Source organism: Pantherophis guttatus, chromosome 5, assembly GCF_059756535.1.
Source record: "Pantherophis guttatus breed Tessera chromosome 5, ASM5975653v1, whole genome shotgun sequence".
Taxonomy (NCBI): domain Eukaryota; kingdom Metazoa; phylum Chordata; class Lepidosauria; order Squamata; family Colubridae; genus Pantherophis; species Pantherophis guttatus.
The window spans coordinates 3,933,470-3,957,772 of record NC_142067.1 but is presented as its reverse complement, the minus strand read 5'-3'; the positions used below and the strand labels follow the sequence as shown (position 1 = coordinate 3,957,772).

The 24,303-nt window shown below is 43.4% G+C and overlaps 1 protein-coding gene across 4 annotated transcripts in view; it reads left to right on the top strand.

Annotated features, from left to right (window-relative positions):
- CAPN5 (calpain 5) overlaps window positions 1-15,571 on the top strand; it is an 84,132-nt gene extending 68,561 nt beyond the window's left edge. For 3 of the 4 annotated variants that reach the window (XM_087895748.1, XM_087895746.1, XM_087895747.1), the window contains exons 10-13: window positions 1,106-1,302; window positions 4,774-4,895; window positions 7,343-7,479; window positions 10,123-13,739. In XM_087895748.1, coding sequence (XP_087751874.1) covers window positions 1,106-1,302; window positions 4,774-4,895; window positions 7,343-7,479; window positions 10,123-10,305 — 639 coding nt within the window. In that variant the 3' untranslated portion in view covers window positions 10,306-13,739. Of the gene's footprint in view, window positions 1-1,105; window positions 1,303-4,773; window positions 4,896-7,342; window positions 7,480-10,122; window positions 13,740-15,449 lie in introns of those variants that run through there. The other variant, XM_087895749.1, reaches the window with a different exon arrangement.
- Window positions 15,572-24,303: the final 8,732 nt, after the last annotated feature.

The following is a 24,303-nucleotide window of genomic DNA, read 5'->3' as shown; positions in this document are numbered from 1 at the left end:
TTCTGGGAGTTGAAGTCCTCCCATTTTCAAGTAACCAAGGTCAAGAAAGGTTGAGAAATTTGAGAATTCTGGGAGATGAAGTCCTCCCAACTTCAAGTCACCAAGGTTGAGAAAAGTTGAGAAGGTGAGAATTCTGGGAGTTGAAGTCCACCCATTTTCAAGTCATCAAGGTTGAGAAAGTTTGAGAAAGTCGGGAATTCTGGGAGATGAAGTCCTCCCAACTTCAAGTCACTAAGGTTGAGAAAAGTTGAGAAGGTGAGAATTCTGGGAGTTGAAGTCCACCCATTTTCAAGTCATCAAGGTTGAGAAAGTTTGAGAAAGTTGGGAATTCTGGGAGTTGAAGTCCTCCCAACTTCAAGTCACTAAGGTTGAGAAAAGTTGAGAAGGTGAGAATTCTGGGAGTTGAAGTCCACCCGTCTTCAAGTCACTGAGGTTGAGAAAGTTGAGAATTCTGGGAGATGAAGTCCACCCAACTTCAAGTCGTCAAGATTGAGAAAGGTTGAGAATTCTGGGAGTTGAAGTCCTCCCAAGTTCAAGTCACCAAGGTTGAGAAAAGTTGAGAAGGTGAGAATTCTGGGAGTTGAAGTCCACCCATTTTCAAGTCATCAAGGTTGAGAAAGTTTGAGAAAGTTGGGAATTCTGGGAGTTGAAGTCCTCCCAACTTCAAGTCACTAAGGTTGAGAAAAGTTGAGAAGGTGAGAATTCTGGGAGTTGAAGTCCACCCGTCTTCAAGTCACTGAGGTTGAGAAAGTTGAGAATTCTGGGAGATGAAGTCCACCCAACTTCAAATCGTCAAGATTGAGAAAGGTTGAGAATTCTGGGAGTTGAAGTCCTCCCAAGTTCAAGTCACCAAGGTTGAGAAAAATTGAGAAGGTGAGAATTCTGGGAGTTGAAGTCCACCCAACTTCAAGTCGTCAAGGTTGAGAAAGGTTGAGGTGGTGAGAATTCTGGGAGTTGAAGTCCTCCCATCTTCCAGTCGTCTAGGTTGAGAAGGTTGAGAATTCAGAGAGTTGAAGTCCACCCATCTTCAAGCCACCGAGGTTGAGAAACCCAGACACAATCCTTTTCCCAATTCCTTCTCTGATTTTTTTTTTATTACACCCAGGTGGAACTCAACCGGACGTATCGAATGCACGCCCTACAGTCCAAGGTCGCCGGCTCCATCTACATCAACTCTCGAAGTGTCTTCCTGAGGACGGACCTGAAAGAGGGTCGCTATGTCGTCATACCGACCACTTTCGAGGCTGGCCACGTGGCCGAGTTCCTGCTCAGGCAGTTCACAGACGTGCCTTCGGACTTCCAGTAAGGACCAGGGGGCTCCCCTCGGTCTTCCCTTCGAAAGAGGTTGGGTGGGAGCAGATCAGGGGAATCAGAAAAAGGGGCTACTTGGCACAGTGTAGAAATCTCCTTTGGAATTCACTGCCTCATGATGTTTTCCTACCATCTGGGAGGCATTTGATCTTCCCTTCCCTTCCCCTCATATTCTCTTCCTTCCTTCCTTCCTTCCTTCCTTCCTTCCTTCCTTCCTTCCTTCCTTCCTTCCTCCCTGACTCTTTCCTTCCTTCCTCCCTCTTTCCCTTCTTCCCCCTTCTATTTCTTTCCTTCCCCCTTTCCTTCCTTCCCTTCTTCCTTCTTTCTTTCTTTCCCTCACCTTCTTTCCTTCTTCCCCTTCTATTTCTTTCCTTCCCACTTTTTTCTTCTTTCCTTCCCTCCCTCCATTCTTCCCCTTCTATTTCTTTCCTTCTTTCCTTCCTTCCTTCCCTCCCTCCCTTCTTCTCCTTCTATTTCTTTCCTTTCCCCCTTTTCCTTCCTTCCTTCCCTCCCTTCCTTCTTCCCCTTCTATTTCCTTCCTTTCCCCCTTTTATTCCTTCCTTCCTCCCTTCCTCCTCCCCTCCCTTCTTCCTTTCCTTCTTCCCCCTTCTATTTCTTTCCTTCCCCCTTTCTTTCCTTCCTTCTCTTCTTCCTTCCTTCTTTCTTTCTTTCCCTCCCTTCTTCCCCTTCTATTTCTTTCCTTCCCCCTTTTCTTCCTTCCTTTCTTCCCTCTCTCCCTCCCTTCTTCCGCTTCTATTTCTTTCCTTCTTTCCTTCCTTCCTTCCCTCCCTCCTTCCCTTCTTCTTCTATTTCTTTCCTTTCCCCCTTTTCCTTCCTTCCCTCCCTCCCTCCCTTCTTCTCCTTCTATTTCTTTCCTTCCCCCCTTTTCCTTCCTTCCTTCCTTCCTTCCTATCTCATGCAAGAAAATTTTTATACCTATGTATGAATATCTTTACCTACTGTACTTCTATTTTTTTTTTCTTGCTAAATTGTACAGCAATGAAGCCTTTCTAGAAACAGCTCAAGACTAGAAACCAGGTGGGGTGGGGGGTGGGTTTCATGGGGGTCCAAAAATGTTAAGATGCCAGGCACAGGTTGTACCCATCACCTCAACCTTTTTGACCTTCCTGTGGATATTCCCTGAGATGGTGCCACAAAGTTGGGTATTAATAATAGGGTTTTAGAAGATCCGAATGTTCAAAGAGCAGTATTTAAAATTGTGTCGGCTTCGTGCAATCCAGCAAGCTTGTAGTACAGTGGACTAAAGCACTGTTATTAACATCAGCTGCCTGCAATTACTTTAAGTTCAAATCTCACCAGGCTCAAGGTTGACTCAGCCTTCCATCCTTTCTAAGGTAGGTAAATTGAGGACCCAGTTTGTGGGGGCAATAAGCTGACTTTGTATAAATATACAAAAGTATGAAGGCTATTGCTTAACGCATTGTAAGCCGCCCTGAGTCTCCGGAGAAGGGCGGCATATAAATTAAAAAAAAAAAAAGCTTGCATCAGCTGAAATTTGTAAATCTTACTTGGAGGCATGTCACAGCCATCAATATACAATTAACACATAATTGTGTCAGAGTTTGTTGCAAAAATCAAATCCAGAAAGCACACAAAGCACAATTCAGCAGGATTCATTAACTTTTTATATATAAAATAACACATACAATGCCAGCAGCAGAGGAAAGAACAGTTTTCAGTTTCATTTCAGCAATCTAGTTAGTTTACTTTTAGAGCTCAGAGCTTAATACAGACAAAAAGAATCTCTTCTATACAGGGCAGTTAAGCTAAGCCCGTGATGGGGAACCTATGGCACGCGTGCCACAGGTGGCACGGGAGCCATATCTTCAGGCACGGGAGCCGTTGCCCTAGCTCAGCTCCAGCGTGCATGCGTGCATCGGCCAGCTGATTTTCGGCTGGCCCCGCCCACGCCACCCCTCCCAGGAATCTCCACGCAGCCCGTTTTGGATGCCAGGTAAGGGCTCGCGTGGAGGGTCTGCGAGGGTGTTTTCAGCCTCTGGAGGGCCTCTGAGGGGTGGGGGAGGCTGTTTTTGCCCTCCCCAGACTCCAAGAAAGCCTCAAGCGTGGGGAGGATGAAAAACGGGCCTTCCAGGTGTCAGGAAACAGGCCGTTCCTGGCCTCCGGAGGCTTCAGGTAGGCCTGCTAGGGCCAAAACGGAATGCGGGGGGTGCACGCGCGCATGTGCAGGGGGGCAGGGTGGGGGGGCATTGAATTATGAGTGTGGGCATGCGCGCGCGCAACCCCCCCTGTGCTCCTCCCGCTTTTGACACGCGACGGCAAAAAGGTTAGCCATCACTGAGCTAAGCCTAAGCCACCCCCAGGCTCCTAGCTGTCTCCAGCAAATACTGTTTCAGTTTCCAAACAGTCCCCATTGGCTGACCCAGTTGCTATGCCTATTCATTGACTGACCTTGTTACTATGTCTCTGCCAGTCATGAATTCTCTTGACATATTGACTCAGGACCTTCACAACATTCACAAAACAGAATTAACCGGTTCTCCAAATTCACCTAAATTATTGTCTACGTGCAAACGTAGGTTTGGTTAGAATTTGGATAAGCCGCAAAAACCTAACCAGGGTTAAAACTACGCGTGTCATGCGAATGCAGTCCCTCGGTCTTTCATTGATCCGGTTACGCATGTTGTGTTAAGCCCACCACAGGGCCTCTTTGCATTTTACAGTGTCTTATCTTGTTTAGCTACAATTCAGAGCTGCTTTTCGTTTGATTGTTGGCCTGGTTGGCGTTGTGACGTAGGCTTCCTGAGTCCTTAAAACAGACGAGTAGTCCCAAAAAACCTCTTTTATTGCAACAGCTGTGAATTACGTTCATTCACAGCTGAGTCCCAATTAGTTGCAAAAAGTCCTTTGGGAGAAGTCCTTCGGGATAATCGCCCACCGTTATCTTCCTTGACACGCTGCCAAAAACCTACTTGGCAAAGCCCCACGGAGTCCAGAAACAAACAGAGCTTCAGGCTTTAAACTGCCCAGAATGAACAAACGTTGCTTCCTGCAAAGGCACATGTGCCTTTGCTCCTCTTTTAAGTCTTATGGGAGGGGCCAATCATCTCCAAGCCTTACTCCCGAGTTGTCCCTTTTGTTTTAGCTGTTCTTACCTTCTGGCAGCTTTGCGCATGTGTGCACTGGGAACATGCTCCTCCTGTTCCTCTGCCTCTCTGATGTCCAACTCTGGAGGCTCCGGAGGCAGCACATACCTCCCAGATGGCCTTTTCTCTGGCTCCGACACAGAGCCCTCATCTGAGCCTTCCCCAGACTCCAGGACTGGCCCATGGTCCTCCCCAGCCTCCTCACTGTCCGACTCTGCTACCAGCTCTGCAGGCTGCTGGCGGACCACAACAGTTGGGTCCTTGCTTCTAAAGGAGGTTCTTTTCCTGGTCTTCGAAATATCTGATATCTCTTGGGTTTTTCATCTTCTTTCTCCAGAGAACTGACCTTGGACGAGCCCCCTCACACCTGCTGGAGTGGAATATGTGGCTATCCCCAATTGGTGTCCCAGGTCCATGTCATCTCGGCTTCCGGGCTGAAGAACCAAAGCGCTGAAGAAGGTGTCAATATTGGTTTCACTCCAACCCGATCAAAGAGAAGGGAAATAGGTGTCTTCTTCTAAGTCAGTGTTTCTCAAACTTGGTGACCTGAAGATGGGTGGGCTTCAACTCCCAGAATTCTCAACCTTCTTGACTTGAAGATGAGAGGCCTTAAACTCCCAGAGTTTGGGAGTCCTCCCATCTTCAACTCAAGAAGGTTGAGAATTCAGGGAGTTGAAGTCCACCCATCTTCAAGTTGTTCAGGTTGAGAAGGTAGAGAATTCAGGGAGTTGAAGTCCACCCATCTTCAAGTTGTTCAGGTTGAGAAGGTTGAGAATTCAGGGAGTTGAAGTCTACCCATCTTCAAGTTGTTAAAGTTGAGAATTCGGAGAGTTGAAGTCCACCCATCTTCAAGTTGTTCAGGTTGAGAAGGTTGAGAATTCAGGGAGTTGAAGTCTACCCATCTTCAAGTTGTTCAGGTTGAGAAGGTGGAGAATTCGGGGAGTTGAAGTCCACCCATCTTCAAGTTGTTCAGGTTGAGAAGGTTGAGAATTCAGGGAGTTGAAGTCTACCCATCTTCAAGTTGTTAAGGTTGAGAAGGTGGAGAATTCGGGGAGTTGAAGTCTACCCATCTTCAAGTTCTTAAGGTTGAGAAGGTGGAGAATTCGGGGAGTTGAAGTCCACCCATCTTCAAGTTGTTCAGGTTGAGAAGGTTGAGAATTCAGGGAGTTGAAGTCTACCCATCTTCAAGTTGTTAAGGTTGAGAAGGTTGAGAATTCTGGGAGTTGAAGTCTACCCATCTTCAAGTTGTTCAGGTTGAGAAGGTTGAGAATTCGGGGAGTTGAAGTCCACCCATCTTCAAGTTCTTAAGGTTGAGAAGGTTGAGAATTCGGGGAGTTGAAGTCCACCCATCTTCAAATTGTTCAGGTCGAGAAGGTTGAGAATTCGGGGAGTTGAAGTCTACCCATCTTCAAATTGTTAAGGTTGAGAATTCAGGGAGTTGAAGTCTACCCATCTTCAAGTTGTTAAAGTTGAGAATTCGGAGAGTTGAAGTCCACCCATCTTCAAGTTGTTCAGGTTGAGAAGGTTGAGAATTCAGGGAGTTGAAGTCTACCCATCTTCAAGTTGTTCAGGTTGAGAAGGTGGAGAATTCGGGGAGTTGAAGTCCACCCATCTTCAAGTTGTTCAGGTTGAGAAGGTTGAGAATTCAGGGAGTTGAAGTCTACCCATCTTCAAGTTGTTCAGGTTGAGAAGGTGGAGAATTCGGGGAGTTGAAGTCTACCCATCTTCAAGTTCTTAAGGTTGAGAAGGTGGAGAATTCGGGGAGTTGAAGTCCACTCATCTTCAAGTTGTTCAGGTTGAGAAGGTTGAGAATTCAGGGAGTTGAAGTCTACCCATCTTCAAGTTGTTAAGGTTGAGAAGGTTGAGAATTCTGGGAGTTGAAGTCTACCCATCTTCAAGTTGTTCAGGTTGAGAAGGTTGAGAATTCGGGGAGTTGAAGTCCACCCATCTTCAAGTTCTTAAGGTTGAGAAGGTTGAGAATTCGGGGAGTTGAAGTCCACCCATCTTCAAATTGTTCAGGTCGAGAAGGTTGAGAATTCGGGGAGTTGAAGTCTACCCATCTTCAAATTGTTAAGGTTGAGAATTCATGGAGTTGAAGTCCACCCATCTTCAAATTGTTAAGGTTGAGAAGGTGGAGAATTCAGGGCGTTGAAGTCCACCCATCTTCAAGTTGTTAAGGTTGAGAAGGTTGAGAATTCGGGGAGTTGAAGTCCACCCATCTTCAAGTTGTTAAGGTTGAGAAGGTTGAGAATTCAGGAGCTGAAGTCCACCCATCTTCAAGTTGTTAAGGTTGAGAAGGTTGAGAATTCAGGAGCTGAAGTCCACCCATCTTCAAGTCACCAAGGTTGAGAAACACTGTTCTAAGTAGTTGAAACATCTGGTGGAAGAAGAAGACAACAACTATGGAGTCCTTGATGCTCTCTGAGGTTGGTTGTTTTCTTGAAGACGTCTCATGACCCAACTAGGTAACATCCTCAATGCTAGAAGGGAGTGAGGTTTGCTCTTTGCAAGCAAGCTTCTTGCATATAAACAGAGAGCAAACCCCATACCCTTCTAGCATTGAGGATGTTACCTAGGTGGGTCATGAGAGGTCTTCAAGAAAACAACCAAGCTCAGAGAGCACCAAGGACCCCACAGTTCAATCCCCAGGTATAAATTATTTTTCTATTAGTGGAATTTCTCCTTCACCTCTTACGTTCCTCATAGTGGTAGACGAAGTTTGGCCGAAGGGCATACAGAGATATTTGGAGGATTTTGGAAACTGGTCATACAATTATCGTGCGAATTTTAAGGAAGGAATTTAAGAATCAACGAATTTAAGAATCAAGAAGACAGGACAGGCTTACTTACTTAAGAGGAACAGGAAACATGAGGTGACAATTCCTTTTGTTTCACCTTGTCCTCAGGAGTGGATCCTTATGTGATCATAAAGTGTGAAGGGGAGAAAATCCGATCACCGGTGCTAAAAAACACCCTGACGCCGGAATTTGATGTTAAAGGACTTTTCTACCGCAAGAAACCGAGGCAGCCGGTCATAATTCAGGTAAAGCTGAAAGAGTTGCTTTGGACAGCGAGATGGGCAACATAAAATAAAATATAAAGCAACTTTATATATAAAGTTATATAAAGGGAGCCTGGATAGCTCAACAGACAGAGCTCTGTAATTCAACACCAGCTGTCTGCAATTAAAGTAAGATCGAATCTCGCCAGGCTCAAGGTTGACTCAGCCTTCCATCCTTTCTAAGGTAGGTAAATTGAGGACCGAGTTTGTGGGGGCAATAAGCTGACTTTGTATAAATATACAAAAGGATGAAGGCTATTGCTTAGCGCATTGTAAGCCGCCTTGAGTCTCCGGAGAAGGGCAGCATATAAATCAAATTTTTAAAAAAACAAAAAAACTTAAACAAAATATAAAATAACTTAAATAAAATGTATAAAATAAATAAAATATAAAATAACTTTAACAAAATATAAAATAACAAATAAAATATAAAATAACTTAAATAAAATATAAAATAATTTAAATAAAATGTAAAATAACTTAAATAAAATATAAAATAACTTAAATATAATGTAAAATAACAAATAAAATATAAAATAACAAATAAAATGTAAAATAACTTAAATAAAATGTAAAATAACAAATAAAATGTAAAATAACTTCAATATAATGTAAAATAACTTAAATAAAATATAAAATAAATTAAATTAAATATAAAATAATTTAAATAAAATGTAAAATAAATAAAATAAAATATAAAATAACTTAAATAAAATGTAAAATAACAAATAAAATATAAAATAACAAATATAATGTAAAATAACTTAAATAAAATATAAAATAAATTAAATATAAAATAATTTAAATAAAATGTAAAATAAATAAAATAAAATATAAAATAACTTAAATAAAATATAACTTAAATAAAATATAACTTAAACAAAATATAAAATAACTTAAATAAAATATCCTGTTTCCCCCAAAATAAGACATTCCCCTGATAATAAGCCCAATCCGGCTTTTGAGCGCATGGCAATAAGGCCAAGCGCTCATTTCAGGGTTCAAAAAAATATAAGACTGGGTATTATTTTCAGGAAAACACTGTATAAAATAACTTAAATAAAATATAAAATAAAATAAATAACATACAAAATAAATAAAATAGCTTCGGTGATCTTCATCCTCTAATACCCAGAATCCCCCAGCAGGTCACAGTTGCACCCATGTGAAGACGAGGCTCAAATACATTCCATTTTCTTAAATTTCCAGTGTTTACTTTCTTTCTTTCCCCTGTCGAAATGCCAATCACTCAATCAATCACGGAGCTTTTCTGCAGCTCTCACCGACACAAGTTTTAAAATGTCTCCAGCTATGCTGGCTGGAGAATTCTGGGAGTTGAAGTCCACAAGTCTTAAAGCTGCCAAGTTTGGGGACTCTTGCTCTAGAGCAACTCCCGAGTTGGAGGCCAACGAGTCACGGCACATAAAGGACCAAAAAGCCAACGCAGTCCTAGGCTGCATCAACAGAGGGATAGAATCAAGATCAGGTGAAGTATTAATACCACTTTATAAGGCCTTGGTAAGGCCACGCTTGGAATACGGCATCCGGTTTTGGTCGCCACGGTGTAAAAAAGATGTTGAGATTTTGGAAAGAGTGCAGAGAAGAGCGACAAAGAGGATGAGGGGACTGGAGGCTAAAACATACAAAGAACGGTATGTCTAATCTAACGAAGGCTGGCTTGATAGCAGTGTTCCAATATTTGAGGGGCTGCCACAAAAAAAAAGAGGGGGGGTCAATCAGCGGTAAAATGCACTTACCTTCACTACCGGTTCAGGAGTATGACCGCTCACGCGTGCCTCTTCTGCATATGTGCAGAGGCTCAAAAATAGGAACGTAATGACATCCCAGCGGGTGGGTGGAGCTGGCGCTACCAGTTCGCGCGAGCCAGAGAGATCCGGACGGATTTCACCGCTGGGGTCAACCTATTGTCCAAGGACTCTGAAGGCAGGACAAGAAGCAACGGACGGAAACTAAATCAAGGAGAGAAGCAACCTAGAACTAAGGAGACACTTCCTGACAGTGAGGACAGTTAACCAGTGGAACTGCTTGCCACCAGAAAGTTGTGAATGCTCCAACGCTGGAGGTTTTTAAGAAGAGACTGGACAGCCACTTGTCTGAAATGGGATAGGGCTGTGATGGCTAACCTTTTTGCCATCGCGTGCCAAAAGCGGGGGGAAGCATGGCGGGGTCGAGCGCGCACGTGCCCACACCTATAATTCGATGCCCCCTGCCCTGTACGACCCCGCTTTTTTGGCACATGGCCCATTTTTTGCCCTCCCCAGGCTCCAGAGGCTTTCTAGGAGCCTGGGGAGGACGAAAACAGCCTTCCCCACTCCCCTGGAGGCCAGAAACGGCCCGTTTCCAGACTTACAGTGGGCCCCAAAGGCCCAAAAATCAGCTGGTCAGCGCACACATGCGGGCTGGAGCTGAGCTAGGGCAATGCTCGCGTGCCCAAAGATATGGCTCCATGTGCCACCTGTGACACGCATGCCATAGGTTCGCCATCACAGGTGTAGGGTTTCCTGCTTGAGCAGGGGGCTGGACTAGAAGACCTCCAGGGTCCCTTCCAACTCTGTGATTCGGTGATTTCTCCCCTGAACCTCCTTCCTCTTTCTCTCCCTCCAGATCTGGAACCACAACCTGATCACAGATGAGTTTTTGGGTCAAGTCGCCTTGGTCGGAGACCCCAACGAGCTTCAGCCTTTGCACATTCTCCACCTCCAAGACAGAGGGAACAAACGGGTTTCGGATCTGCCCGGCCTTCTTAAGGTGCAGTTGTTGAGTAGCCAAGTTCTCACGAGCATCTGAGGCCTTCTCTCGCTCTGCGCCACCTTCCACGATTCCTCTACGTACGTCACTGTGTGTGCTTGTCGGTTGTCTCCATAGACTGTGCATGTCTTCCCTTTTGAAATGGGACCAGCCCTTCTAAGTTCCACCTGGGTTGTTTTTCACAGTTTGACACTAAAAGGTGCCTTTTTTCCAAGAAGCCAAAATGCCACGTCTTCCTCCTCTCCTCCTCCTCCTCCTCCCCTTTTTCTTTTTCTTTTTCTTTTTCTTCTTCTTCCTCTTCTTCTTCTTCTTCTCCTCTTCCTCCTCTCCTTCTTCCCTTCTTCTTTTTCTCCTCCTCCTCTTCTTCTCTTCTTCTTCTTCTCCTCCTCCTCCTCCTCTTCTTCTTTTCTCCTCCTCCTCTTCCTCTCTTCTTCTTTTCTCCTCCTCCTCTTCTTCTTTTCTTCTTTTCTTCTTTTCTCCTCCTCTTCCTCCTCCTCTTCTTTTCTTCTTCTTCTCTTCTTCTTTCTTCCTCCTCCTCTTCTTCTTTTCTTCTTTTCTCTTCCTCTTCCTCCTCTTCTTCTTCTCTTCTTCTTCTCTTCTTCTTCTTCTCCTCCTCCTCCTTCTCCTCTTCCTCCTCTTCTTTTCTTCTTTTCTCCTCTTCCTCCTCTTCCTCTTCTCTTCTTTTCTCCTCCTCCTCTTCTTCTTCTTTTCTTCTTTTCTCCTCCTCTTCCTCTTCCTCTTCTTCATCTCTTCTTTTTTCTCCTCCTCCTCTTCTTCTTCATCTTCTTTTCTTCTTTTTCTTCTTTTCCTCTTCTTCTCTTCTTTTCTCCTCCTCCTCCTCTTCTTCTTCATCTTTTCTTCTTCTTTTTTTCTTCTCCTCTTCTCCTCCTTTTCTTCTTCTTTTTCTTCTCCTCCTCCTCCTCCTCCTTCTTCTCCTCCTCCTCCACCTTCTCCTCCTCCTCCTCCTCCTCCTCCTCCTCTTTCCTGGGACATCATCAGTAACCAGAGTTGGAAGGTCGACTCACACAGACAAATTTCCAAGCCAACACTCTGTGCAAAAACTGACGGAGGGACACAACTCCCCTCTGGGCACACGTGTGTGTGACCAGCCTGGGAGTCGCATCGCCATATTTGCCAAAGGGCACATTCTTCACCGATGCACCATGGGTGGTGCTGTCGACATCCTTGGAGGGCAAAGCTAGGGAACGCGAGACGGACAGCCTCATCGGACATGATGTATGATATCTGTGTTGCGTTGTGGCGCCTCTGCAGGAATTGCATAATCTCTAAGCTTAGCCACGGAAGTCTTCACAGCTTAGTTTGCATTTCATTAACCATTCCAGTCCTTCAAATGTCTTCCGCTGTCATCAAAAGAGTTTTTTTTAATTATTTCAACAGGAATTGCTTTCGTCTTCCTGGGTTTTTAAAAGAAAATTTTAAAATGAATAACGAAGTTGAGTGTTTCAGAAGCTGAATCCCATCTCCAGTATCCGATAGAACAGTGTTTCTCAAATTCAAGAACTTTTAAGCCTTGTGGACTTCAACTCCCAGAATTCCCCAAGCTGGTTGGGGAATTCTGGGAGTTGAAGTCCACCCGGTTTAAACTACTGAGATTAAGAAACTCTGCCCTAGATTTACGATTCACTAACCAACCAGTGGATCTTTCCAACTTGCCATAAGTCCTTGAAACAGAGCAGGGAAATATATATATATATATATATATATATATAAATAACAGTATTGCAATAAGGAAAAATTTTCCAGATCGGAGGTCTTCCCCAAACATTGTGGTGATTGTTAAATTCACACACACCCCATTTGTAAGTCTGTGGGTGCACAATAGGAAAATGAAATGATTTGTCTTTTGGCCATATTTTTCAAGAGTATTTTCCATAAAAATGTCCAGGTGCCACAGAACATTTTTGAGTCGTTGAAGTGCCACTGGCTTGTTTTATTTTTACTCTTGGTTTGTTCGTTTGTTTTCTTTAACTCTTCCTGTAGAAATTTCCCATGTAAAATAAACCAACTTTTTTTTTGAAAAGTTAGATGGAGTTGAATTTCCATTATGGAACAGTCTTTATCCGTAGCATCATCCAAGAGCATTTTTTTCGGGTTTTTTTACAGAACACCCCAAATTCATTTGAAGCTTTTTCAATTTACATTCTGAAGAAACAGCTTCCTTTAAGTCACTAAATGAACTGTTGTAAGTCAAGGGCTGCCTTCCCTGTACCTTTTGGGCTTCTGCTAATCCAAAGGGGTGGAAAAAAGTCATATTTGTGTTAGAATCAAGCTTCAATTTTGGGGGCTTGGGGATCAAACTGTAGAGAAATAAGCTTTCAACGAGAGATGACAAATTTTGAAAGTACCGTGTTTTGCCAAGGACCAAAAGTGTTTTCATTTCTTCTGTTTTATCCCTCTTTTAAAAGAGCAGTGAATGCTTAATATTGTAGTAAAATTAATGTGATCTGTATCCCTGCAAACAAGGATCGATGACAAAGATTCGGACTAAGGGCAGTTGTGCTAAACCGTAACAATTCACATGTTTTCCGTCATCCTGAGAAATCAACCACCATCCTATCACCTTGTTTCCACTACAGTCCAAACTCCTTATTCCTTTTGCGTGCCAAATGAAATAAATCTACAAATGAAAGCATTACAGGTAGTCCTCAACTTAACAACCACAATCGAAGCCATACATTGTCGTTGCTCAGCGAGACAAGTTGCAGAGTGAGTTTTGCCCCGTCCAAAAATTGGATAGTCGCTTAATCTTCTGTTTAATTCAGTCTCCTCAAACCTTAGCATAAACCCATCTCCTTTTGAAATTCCAAATTGTGGATCAGACATCTGGTACCCTCAAAGTGCACGTTGCGTCCTTTTTAACTGCTCTTTATTGTCACACACAATTTTATGACCTTCGTTGAATTATTCTTTATTAATAGTCTTTCTCAACGTTAACAACTTTCGGATAGGTGGACTTCAACTCCCAGCATTCCCAGTCGGCATCCCGGCTGGGGAATGCTGGGAGTTGAAGTCTGTAGATATCAGCTACGGCATTATGGGAGTTGAAGTCCACCCAACATAAATTGAGAAACTCTGCTTTACAATACATCTGTTTTTGTATCTTTTTTTTTGTGGTTTTGTCACTCGGTGTGTCTTTTTTGAATGCATTTTCCTTCCTTGCATTTCTAATAACTTGAAGAAAAAGTTATTGAACTCGGGAACATATTAACATTATGACTGTCCTTGCAATTACGATGTCAGGTAAATCCGAAGAGTTTGATTTCTGATTTCGCTGGTTCTATCAGCCATTTTTATAAGTTATGAAGTCTTGTGTCACTTGCACTTTATTCAGCTTCGTGAAATATATGAATGCAGATTTGGGGGAGAAATGTCTTGATTATATGGGATTTTAAACGCATTGAAATAAGCCGGCTGTACGAGATTTGTAATTAAAAGCCAAAACTGAACCAACATTTGGACTGTTAACAACTGTTTAATTTTGACTGCTGTTTGTGCCTGACCTTCTTTTCAAGAACCTGTGCCCCATTTTTTTTTTCTCGCCTACATTGAAAGTCACTGCACAAGAATGGGAATAAGAGAATAAATATGTTTGCATGAAAGATCGGATAGAAATTGCAAAACTTTTTTAAAAATTAAAAGAGCAAGACTGGGCCCAAACAAAATCATAGACACACATCAGGTTCGGAGCCTTCTTGATTGGTGACTTATTCAATTATAGTTATTTTGAATTGTAAATATAATTTTCAAAATAATATAAAATCATTTTAACAGACTATAACAAAGAAACAGTTGGAAGCAGTGGTGGGATTAAAGTAATTATAACAACCGGTTCTAATGATTTAGAATGATTTCTTCCAACAACCAGTTTGCCAAACTGCTCAAAAAGTTAACAACCGGTTCTAACGAATTGGTGCGAACTGGCTGAATCCCACTACTAGTTGGAAGGGACCTTGGAGGTCTTCTAGTCCAACCTCCTGCTCAGGCAGGAAATCCTATGCCATTTCAGACAAATGGTTGTCCAACCTCTTCTTAAAACCCCCCTGTGATGGAGCACCCACAACTTCTGGTGGCAAGTAGTTGCACTGGTTAATTGTTCTCACTGTCAGGAAGTTTCTCCTTAGTTCCACATTGTTTCTCTCCTTGATTAATATCCATCCATTGCTTCTTGTCCTGCCTTCGGGTGCTTTGGAGAATAGCTTGATGCCCTCTTCTCTGTGGCAGCACCTGTTCTGTCCCCGTCTCACACATGCACACAAACAGACAGCCGGGGGTTAAATAAACTGGCAGACAACCAATTCTTCCAATAAGAAGCTTGGCAGCAACCCAGTAGCTGCTTGCCAAGAACTTTACTCATAAACAAAATACACACAGTTCAATAATTGTCCAGTTCGTAAAATAAATCCAAGGCCGATAGTGTTGTTTCCAAAGATGCAATGTGACTCGATAGTAGTTAGTTTTGTCCGTCACAGAGTCTGAATGGCCACCAAGCTCCCTTTTATATCCTGTGGGGTGTGGTTCAGTGACTCAGCTTAATCTCTGGCACGCCTTTTCTTCTGTTGTGTGCGCTTATCTCTGTGACGCTGGCGTAGATCCAGCCAAGACTCATTACCCTCATCACTGTCCATCTGTGGCTGCGTGGACGTGCTTGGCCCCGGCCCTATCTTTTGCCCTTCGGTGGACACCGAAGGCATTGCCAGAGAGGAGGGGTCCTGGAGAGGGAGGCCTTGCCAACTCCTCTCCTTCACTCTCGGAGTCCTCTTCTGCCGATGACACAGGCTCAGGTAACGGAGCCACAACAGCACCTCAAATATTGGAAGACTGCTATCATGTCACCCCTAGTCCTTCTTTTCATTCAACTAGACCTACCCAATTCCATCAACCATTCTGTTTTAGCCTCCAATCCCCTAATCATCCTGGTTGCTCTTCTCTGCACTCTTTCCAGCGTCTCCACATCTTTTTTTATATCATGGCGACCAAAACTGGATGCAGGATTCCAAGCGTGGCCTTACCAAGGCCTTATAAAGCGGTGTTAACACTTCATATGATTAATGAATTCGAAATATTTCAAACACGAATTAGTTGAGCTTTTATGTGATTCTACAATTCTTTTTCATAAGAATTGGAATTTCTGACAGCTATACCTTCATTCTTCTCCCCTGAAGAACGTGGACATGGAAATCAGCAAGCGTTGTGTCGAAACACATCTGGAGAACATCGGGGAGAAGAAAGGTATACTACAAAAAGCAGAAACCTGATTTTGAAACAGCTGCATTTGCACAAAAATCTTTAAGTCAAAAAGGAGCACAGCAGGGTTGGGAACATCTTAAAAATAAAGCAGTGGAGTTATTATAGACTGTACCGTTTCATTAAGGAATTAAAAGTTGTGAGGTCGGTTTAAGAAATCCTTCCTTCCTTCCTTCCTTCCTTCCTTCCTTCCTTCCTTCCTTCCTTCCTTCCTTCCTTCCTTCCTTCCTTCCTCAATATTAATTGCAATTAATAATAACTTCCTGCTTGCGACCACAAGGTGGCGCTGACATCACTTCTGGCTTTCAATTTGAAAAATTCTTTTTCCAATTCTATTATTGTGCACTATACAATGGTCCTCGGCTTACGATCATAATTAAGGCTGGAAATACAGTTGTTAAGCGAGCCAGCGCATGGCTGTGCCTGATTTTACGACCTTATTTGCGGCTGTCATTAAGTGAACCAATTTTCACCAATGGGCATTTTTTCCCCAGACAGTGGAAATCAACCCCAGAAACCAGCAAAAACTACTGAAAATATTTATCATATAACTGGGGGACACTGCAAACAGTGGTAAATAGAAGTTGATTGATAAGTGCCCAAGATATAATCAATCCTGTGACCACAGGGGTGGTTGTAAATTGAGGATTACCCTTATTGGGGCAAGTTAGGCGATGATACATGTAGTCCTTGCTTAACGACCATTCAAAGTTACGACGCACCTCCCCAGGGCTATTATGACCTGTTTTTGATGTGTGGACATCAAAAACAGATCATAACTAGCCTTGGGCAGGTGTGTCGTAACTTTGAATGGTCATTAAGCAAGGACTACATCACATGAGGACCCGGATTGTGGAGGCAATAAGCTACTTTGTGTAGAAAGAACACCGCTTAGGGGGGCCAAAAGCCCTACTAAGCAGGTATATACAAAAGTATGAAGGCTATTGCTTAACGTATTGTAAGCCACCCTGAGTCTCCGGAAAACGGCGGCATATAAATCGAACCAATAAACAATAAATAAAATGTAACTTGTCCTCATACAGGCAATCCTCAATTTACCACCACAATTTATCCCAAAATTTCTGTAGCTAACCAAGACAGTTAATTGAGTTTTGCCCTTTAGCTATTACGTGATTGATGGTCTATTGCTGGAGGTTTTCAAAAAATACTGGATAATCATTTGACCGAGATAGTATAAAGTCTCCTGCCTTGAGTGGGTTGGACTAGATGACCTCCGAAGGTCCCTTCCATAGATTCTATGTTCTATGATTCTACGTCCTAAGTATGGTTTGCTGAAACCTGTTTTCCTGAATAAACAGTAATTGTCTTGGTTTGCCACCCCTTTCTGCAGGGGGGGGGATAATTATACACATTTAATCACGACGCTAAATGCATAAATCAAGAGTTTATCCGGGTCCCTAATTCAGAATAATTCAGAGTTCGGAAGAGACCTTGGAGCTTTACTCTTGCAGTTTATTTATTATAACCAGCGGTCAAAACATTAACCAATTGGTTGATTGTTTTTTTTAAAGCACCTTTTAAAATGAACACATTTTACCGAAAGGCAGAAATCTCTTGTGAATAATATCCTGCTTCATTAAATGCACTGCTTGTGATTCTTTGCAGTTCATAAAACCTTCTGCTATTTTAACAAAAATAGTTACCCTTCAAAAGTGGCACCAGATTCTTTTCTGAATTCTGGTTGCTTCGTTCGCATTTTGCTTGCCAGAAGGGAACGTGGAATCACAGGTTTGGGAGGGACCTTTGAGGTCTTCTAGTCCAACCCTTTGCCTAAGCCGGAGACCCTGGCCTATGCCATTTCAGAAAAGTGGCTGTCCAGTCTCTTCTTGGAAACTTCCAGTGATGGAGCAGCCACAATTTCTGGAGGCAAGTCGTTCCGCTGATTTATTTTTCTCACTGGCAGGAAATTTCTTTTTAATTCTAGATTAGATCACTTTTTCTTCCGCTGATTACTCCTTGTCTTGCCCTCAGATGCTTTTTCTAACATAAGAACCTCTCTGGCTTGATTTCAGAAATCCTCTGAAAACCTAATCCTTCCCTCCCTCCCTCCCTCCTTCCTTCCTTCCTTCCTTCCTTCCTTCCTTCCTTCCTTCCTCTCTCTCCCTCCCCGTCCAAAATTCCTCTCTCCAGAATGGGCTGCTAAGATAAAAAGCTTTCTTTCTTTCTTTCTTTCTTTCTTTCTTTCTTTCTTTCTTTCTTTCTTTCTTTCTTTCTTCCTTCCTTCCTTCCTTCCTTCCTTCCTTCCTTCCTTCCTTCCTTCCTTCCTTCCCCTTCTCCTTCCTTCCTTCCTTCTTTATAATTTCATAAGTAACTCAAGGAGGTGAACATAATTAAAACACCTCCCTCCTATTTTTCCCAAAACAAGGACCCTGTGAGGTGGGTTGGGTTGAGAGAGAGGGAGTGGCCAAAAGCCACCCAGCTGGTTTTCATACCTAAGGCGGGACTAGAACTCACTGTCTCCTGGTGATTGGCCCAAAGTCACCCAGCAGGCTTTCACGCCTAAGGCAGGACTAGAACTCACAGTCTCCTGGTGATTGGCCCAAAGTCACCCAGCAGGCTTTCATGGCTAAGGCAGGACTAGAACTCACAGTCTCCTGGTGATTGGCCCAAAGTCACCCAGCTGGCTTTCATACCTAAGGCAGGACTAGAACTCACAGTCTCCTGGTGATTGGCCCAAAGTCACCCAGCTGGCTTTCATGGCTAAGGCAGGACTAGAACTCACAGTCTCCTGGTGATTGGCCCAAAGTCACCCAGCAGGCTTTCATGGCTAAGGCAGGACTAGAACTCACAGTCTCCTGGTGATTGGCCCAAAGTCACCCAGCTGGCTTTCATACCTAAGGCAGGACTAGAACTCACAGTCTCCTGGTGATTGGCCCAAAGTCACCCAGCTGGCTTTCATGGCTAAGGCAGGACTAGAATTCTCAGTCTCCTGGTGATTGGCCCAAAGTCATTCTAGTAGGCTGCCATGACTAAGTTGAAACTAGAACTCACTGTCTCCTGATGATTGGCCCAAAAGCCACTCAGCCGGCTGTCATGCTTAAAGGAGGACTAGAACTCACCGTCTCCTAGTCATTGGCACAAAGTCATCGTCCAGCCGGCTTTCGCGACTGGGGTGTGACTTGAACTCAATGGCATCCCTTTGCTTGGTTAGCTTGGTCCCTTTGCCACTCGACCCAACGGGCTCCTCCCGCCAAGTTGCCATCTTTCTGAGTCTTCGTTCTCCAAGGGTGCCCTTAACTCCTCCCCTCCCTCTGAGCAGGATCAGCCTGGTATGAATGGGCGGCTATTGAAGCGAAACAGGTGCTGAATGCCAACGGGGAGCGGAAGGGATCCGGGCAGGACAGAGAAATGGAGATCGGAGCGACGACGATGGTGCCTTCGTTTCCCCTCCGGATCACGGCTGCTGCTCACCTCTGCTTGGCTCGTGGCCCAACTGCTTTCTGAAGCTGCTTTGAAAGAACCCAAAGAATCCCCAGATTTTGAGTAAGGAATTAAAAACCCCAAAAAAAAAGAGAGAGGAAAATTGCAGCTGTTTCTAAGGTAAGGAGGGGCAAAAGGTGGGCGATTCCAGTTGCTTTGAGATGCGTTTGGATTCATGTGCATTTGCTCAAAAACGTTTGGATTTTATCGCTTGTTTTTCTTGAACCCGGATGGATATTTAAGTTATTTTTTTTAATACTTACTTAGCTGGAGGGTGGAAGGGCTGCTTTGAACAAAGATCATTGTCAAAAGGAAAATAACTTTATTGAAACCCTGGCAGCCTAGTCAGAAGATTTTGCAGTAATGCTTCGAGAAAAGGATGAGTCGTCTTTGGATCCCCTGTTACGATTCATCTCCGTTCAGGACATCCAAATACACAAATCGGATGAGACTTTTTTTTTCTTACCTGCCTCTGAATTTCCAGGGTTGTTTTTTTTTTTTCCTTTTCTTCTTGCATTTGCAAAGCTTTTAGGAATGTGCAGAGTGAAGGCACGTGCTTCGTTTTGAAAGGATGCCAGGATTTTTTGTGATAGGCATCGCCCAGGTCTGGCCTCTTCGATGGAATAAAGGTGAACCAGGTTTTTTTTTGAGTGAGGATCCGTGAGGTGGAGGGTTTTAGGTATTTGGGCAAACCATCGGCTGAAAAATATAACAGCATTTTCTTTTCTTTTCTTTTCTTTCTTTCTTTCTTTCTTTCTTTCTTTCGTTCTTTTTTCTTCCTCCCTTCCTTTTTTCCTATCTGCCTTCCTTCTCTCTCTCTCTCTCTTTCTTTCTTCTTCCTTTCTTCCCTCTTTCCTTGCTGCCTTTCTTCTCTTTCTTTTCTTTTTCTTTCTCTTCTTCTTTTTGTTTTTCTCTTTCTTCCTTCCTTCCTTCCTTCTTTTCTATCTGCCTTCTCTTTCTCTCTCTCTCTCTTTCTTTCTTCTTCCTTTCTTCCCTCTTTCCTTGCTGCCTTTCTTCTCTTTCTTTTCTCTTTCTTTCTCTTCTTCTCTTTGTTTTTCTTTCTTTCTTCCTTCCTTCCTTCCTTCTTTCCTATCTGCCTTCCTTTTCTTTCTCTCTCTCTCTCTCTCTTTCTTTCTTCTTCCCTCTTCCCTTGCTGCCTTTCTTCCTTTCTTTTCTCTCTTTCTTTCTCTTCTTTGTTTTTCTTTTTTTTCTTTCTCTTTCTTTCTTCCTTTCTTCCTTCTTTCCTTCCTGCCTTCCTTGTCTTTCTTTTCTCTCTCTCTCTCATTCTTTCTCTCTCTCGCTCTCCCTCTTCCGTCCTTCCTTCACTTTCTCTTCTTTCTCTCCTTTCTTTTGTATTTCTTCTTCCTTCCTTCCTCCCTCCCTTCTTTCCTCCCTTCCTCTCTCTCCCTCTCCCGCCGCTTATCTCAGCAAGTGACATTTTAGCCCAATATTTATTACATAAAAAGCAAATGATGCTTTTTATGGACTTTTATGGACTTTTGGACCAAATGATGCTTTCAGGCTGCTGAAAGCACAGTTTCCACCTGCAATAATTTGACTGCTGTCATACCAAGCCATAGTTTGCTGTATAATAAGCCAAAATTGACTGCCTACTTGTACAGTAATAAGCTAAGCCCAAAGATCTGGCTTCTCAGTCATGATGTCTGAGTTTATTTGAAATGTTAAGCCCCAAACGTCAAGTAGATTATGGCTTTGTAGAACTCTAGCCAGAGAAGAGGAGTAAAAGCAAATATTCAGAGGGTTGCATTGTGTTTGTATCGCATGATTAGAGACTGTCCATGCTCAATTTTTGTAGGTCTGCATTGAACCGTAGAGAAAGCACTCCGGTAGATTTCCACAAGAGGCGAAAGACGTCTTTACAGGCGGTCCTCGACTTACGACCACAACTGAGACCAACATTTCTGTTGTTAAGTAAGGCAGTCGTTAAGTGAGTCTTGCCCCATTTTACGACCTTTCTTGCTAATACAAATTAGTAACACAGTTGTTAAACGAATCCAGCTTCCCCCTTGACTTTGCTTGTCAGAAGTTCACCAAAGGGGGGGGAATCACACATGACCCCGGGACATTGCAACCGTCATAAATATGAGCCAGTTGCCAAGCATCCGAATGTAGTATCAGGTGATCATGGGAAGGCTGCAACGGTCGTAAGTGTGGGAAACAGTCATAAGTCACTTTTTTTCAGTGCCACTGTAACTTGGAATGGTCGCTAAAGAAACGGTTTTAAGTTGAGGACTACTTATTTTTATTTTTTTTATTTTATTTCAAATTTATATACCGCACCTTCTCCCGAGGGACTCAGGGCAGTGTACAGCCAGATAAAAACATACAATACAAACATTAAAAACAATTAAGAGAATATATATATTAATTTGGCCCCAGTTTAAAAAGACAAACCAATTAAAATATTTAAAAATATGTTAAGCGGATATGTTAATATGTTATAAGTGGAGATTCAGTTGTCATGCAATCACAACTGTTTCTCCTAGAACAGGAATGAACATTGAGGCCGTGCGGTCCATCCCCTTTTGAATGCGTTAATCCAAATTACAGCATCCCAGACGGCACGCGATATTAATTAGACGCAGTCCAGGGTAGCTGGATAATTATTTTGATGTGTTTGGGGAAAACTCAGCTATTGTTTTCCCTGTTGTGGAATAAGCCATCCTGACAGTATAATAGGGCGTGATCGCCGAACATAATTTTTATTAAACGTTTTGTGTCTGAACCCAACTAGATTTGTGATTTGACCTGGCTGCAGAAGTTAGGTTAAAAGAGACGGATTGTGTGAATATTGTGCCCTCTGGATGCATTAGGTGTCATCTTCCATAAACTGGGGGATTTTGTAAACTCAACTCCACTGTGTTTTGAGAAAATTTGAGAAAAGTCGCATTCTACAGAACAAGATTTTTCAATCTTGACAACTTTAAAATGGGTGCACTTGAATTCCCAGAATTGCCCAGCCGGCATAGTTTAAGATATGTGGACTTGAATTCCCAGAATTCCCCAGCTAACACGTTTTAAGATGTGTGACTCAACTCCCAGAATTCCCCAGCCAGCATCTTTAAGATGCGTGGACTTTAGTTCCCAGAATTCCCCAGCCAACATATTTTAAGTGGACTTCAACTCCCAGAATTCCTCAGCCAACATGCTTTAAGATGCGTGGACTTCAACTCCAAGAATTCCCTAGTGAACATGCTTTAAGATGTGTAGACTTCAGTTCCCAGAATTCCCTAGTGAACATGCTTTAAGATGTGTGGACTTCAACTCCCAGAGTTCTCTAGTGAATATGCTTTAAGGTGTGTGGACTTCAGTTCCCAGAATTCCTCAGCCAACATGCTTTAAGATGCGTGGACTTCAACTCCAAGAATTCCCTAGTGAACATGCTTTAAGATGTGTAGACTTCAGTTCCCAGAATTCCCTAGTGAACATGCTTTAAGATGTGTGGACTTCAACTCCCAGAGTTCTCTAGTGAACATGCTTTAAGATGTGTGGACTTCAGTTCCCAGAATTCCTCAGCCAACATGCTTTAAGATGTGTGGACTTCAACTCCCAGAGTTCTCTAGTGAATATGCTTTAAGATGTGTGGACTTCAGTTCCCAGAATTCCTCAGCCAACATGCTTTATATTGTGCAGACTTCAATTCCCAGAATTCCCCAGCCAGCAATAGATCTTAAAGTCATGAAGGCTAAAAAAAATTGCTACAGAGGCTAGCTAAAATCACAGAATATAAGGATTTGGAAGGGATTTCAGAGATCATATAGTCTAACCTTTTAATCAGTACAGAAATCTACTGCAAACATTTCTGAGATATCCTCCTCCCTTCATGTAAGCCTCAGTTAAATGTTATTTTGTCCGCAGAACAAATTAAGAACAAAACCCTGGAAAAAGTGATTTGTGACCATTTTCCACACTTACGACCATTGCATTGAATCAAAATTCAGGGGCTTGGCAGCTGACTCGTATTTATGACGGTTGCATTGTCCCGGAGTCACCTGATCCCCTTTTTGCGACCTTCTGACCATCAATGGGGAAGCCAGATTCACTTAACAACCATATTACTAATATAACAACAGCAGTGATTCACTTAACAACCGTGGCAAGAGAGGTCGTAAAATGGCAAAACTCACTTAACAACTGTCTCGCTCAGCAAGGGCTCAACTGTGGTCGTCAGTTGAGGACTACCTGTATTCCTTTTGTGAGGAACACTTTTGAAATAACTTTTTCATGAGGGACTACTCATTAAATAAATTATTATTATTATTAAATAAATTATTATTATTATTATTATTATTATTATTATTATTATTATTATTATTATTATTATTATTATTATCCCCCCCTTCTTTCCTTCGTGAGAATCAGGCATCCTTGGGTCTCCTGTCAATTGTTTAATTTCCCCCAACCAACAAGCTTGTGACAAGGAGTTCCAAAGTCCCATCGGCAGCTGCCCTCTTCTGCCACCCTCAAAGGGAATTCACAGAATACAGAAAAAGAGAGTTGGAAGGGTCCTTCGAGGTCTTCTAGTCCAACCCCCTGCTGCTCAAACAGGAATCTTCGATAAGATCAGTCCTGCATCGGCTGCCCCGTCTGGCCTGTTTTCCCCTTTTATATTTTATAGCTTGTGATCTGGCCGTGGCCAGGTTGCCATGGAAAGGATTAGTCTAGCATGAATGAACGCAGCATTTATAAAGGCCTTTCAGGAGCCCGAAGTGGTTTCGGAGGACTCAAAAAAGAAAAGAAAAGAAAGAAAAGCAGACAAAAACAATGCGAACACAAGCCGACACCAGAAGCTGCCCTCTTCTGCCACCCTCAAAGGGAATTCGCAGGTTCAGAGAACCCTGGGAATACAGAATAACAGAATAAGTGAGTTGGGAGGGACCTTGGAGGTCATCTAGTCCAACCCCCCTGCTCAAGCAGGAGACCCTAGGCCCGTGATGGCAAACCTATGGCACGCGTGCCACATGTGGCACCTGGAGCCTTGTCTCCTGGCACGCCAGCTCAGCTCCGGCGCTAGGAGTCTCTGGAGGCTGGATGGGCCGTTTCGGGCCTCCGAAGGGCCTCCGAGAGGGTGGGGAAGGCTGTTTTTGTCCTCCCCAGATGCATACAGAGGATCTGGAGCCAGGTGAGAAAGAAAAATGGGCCTACCGGGGCATCGCGTGCCAGGAGTGGGCGGAAGGGGGGTTCACGCTCACATGCGTGGGGCGCGGCACATAGAATTATGGGTGTGAGCACACACGCGCGTGAACCTCCCCCGTCCCCCCGCTTCCTGGCGCGCGATGGCAAAAAGGTTAGCCATCACTGCCCTAGGCC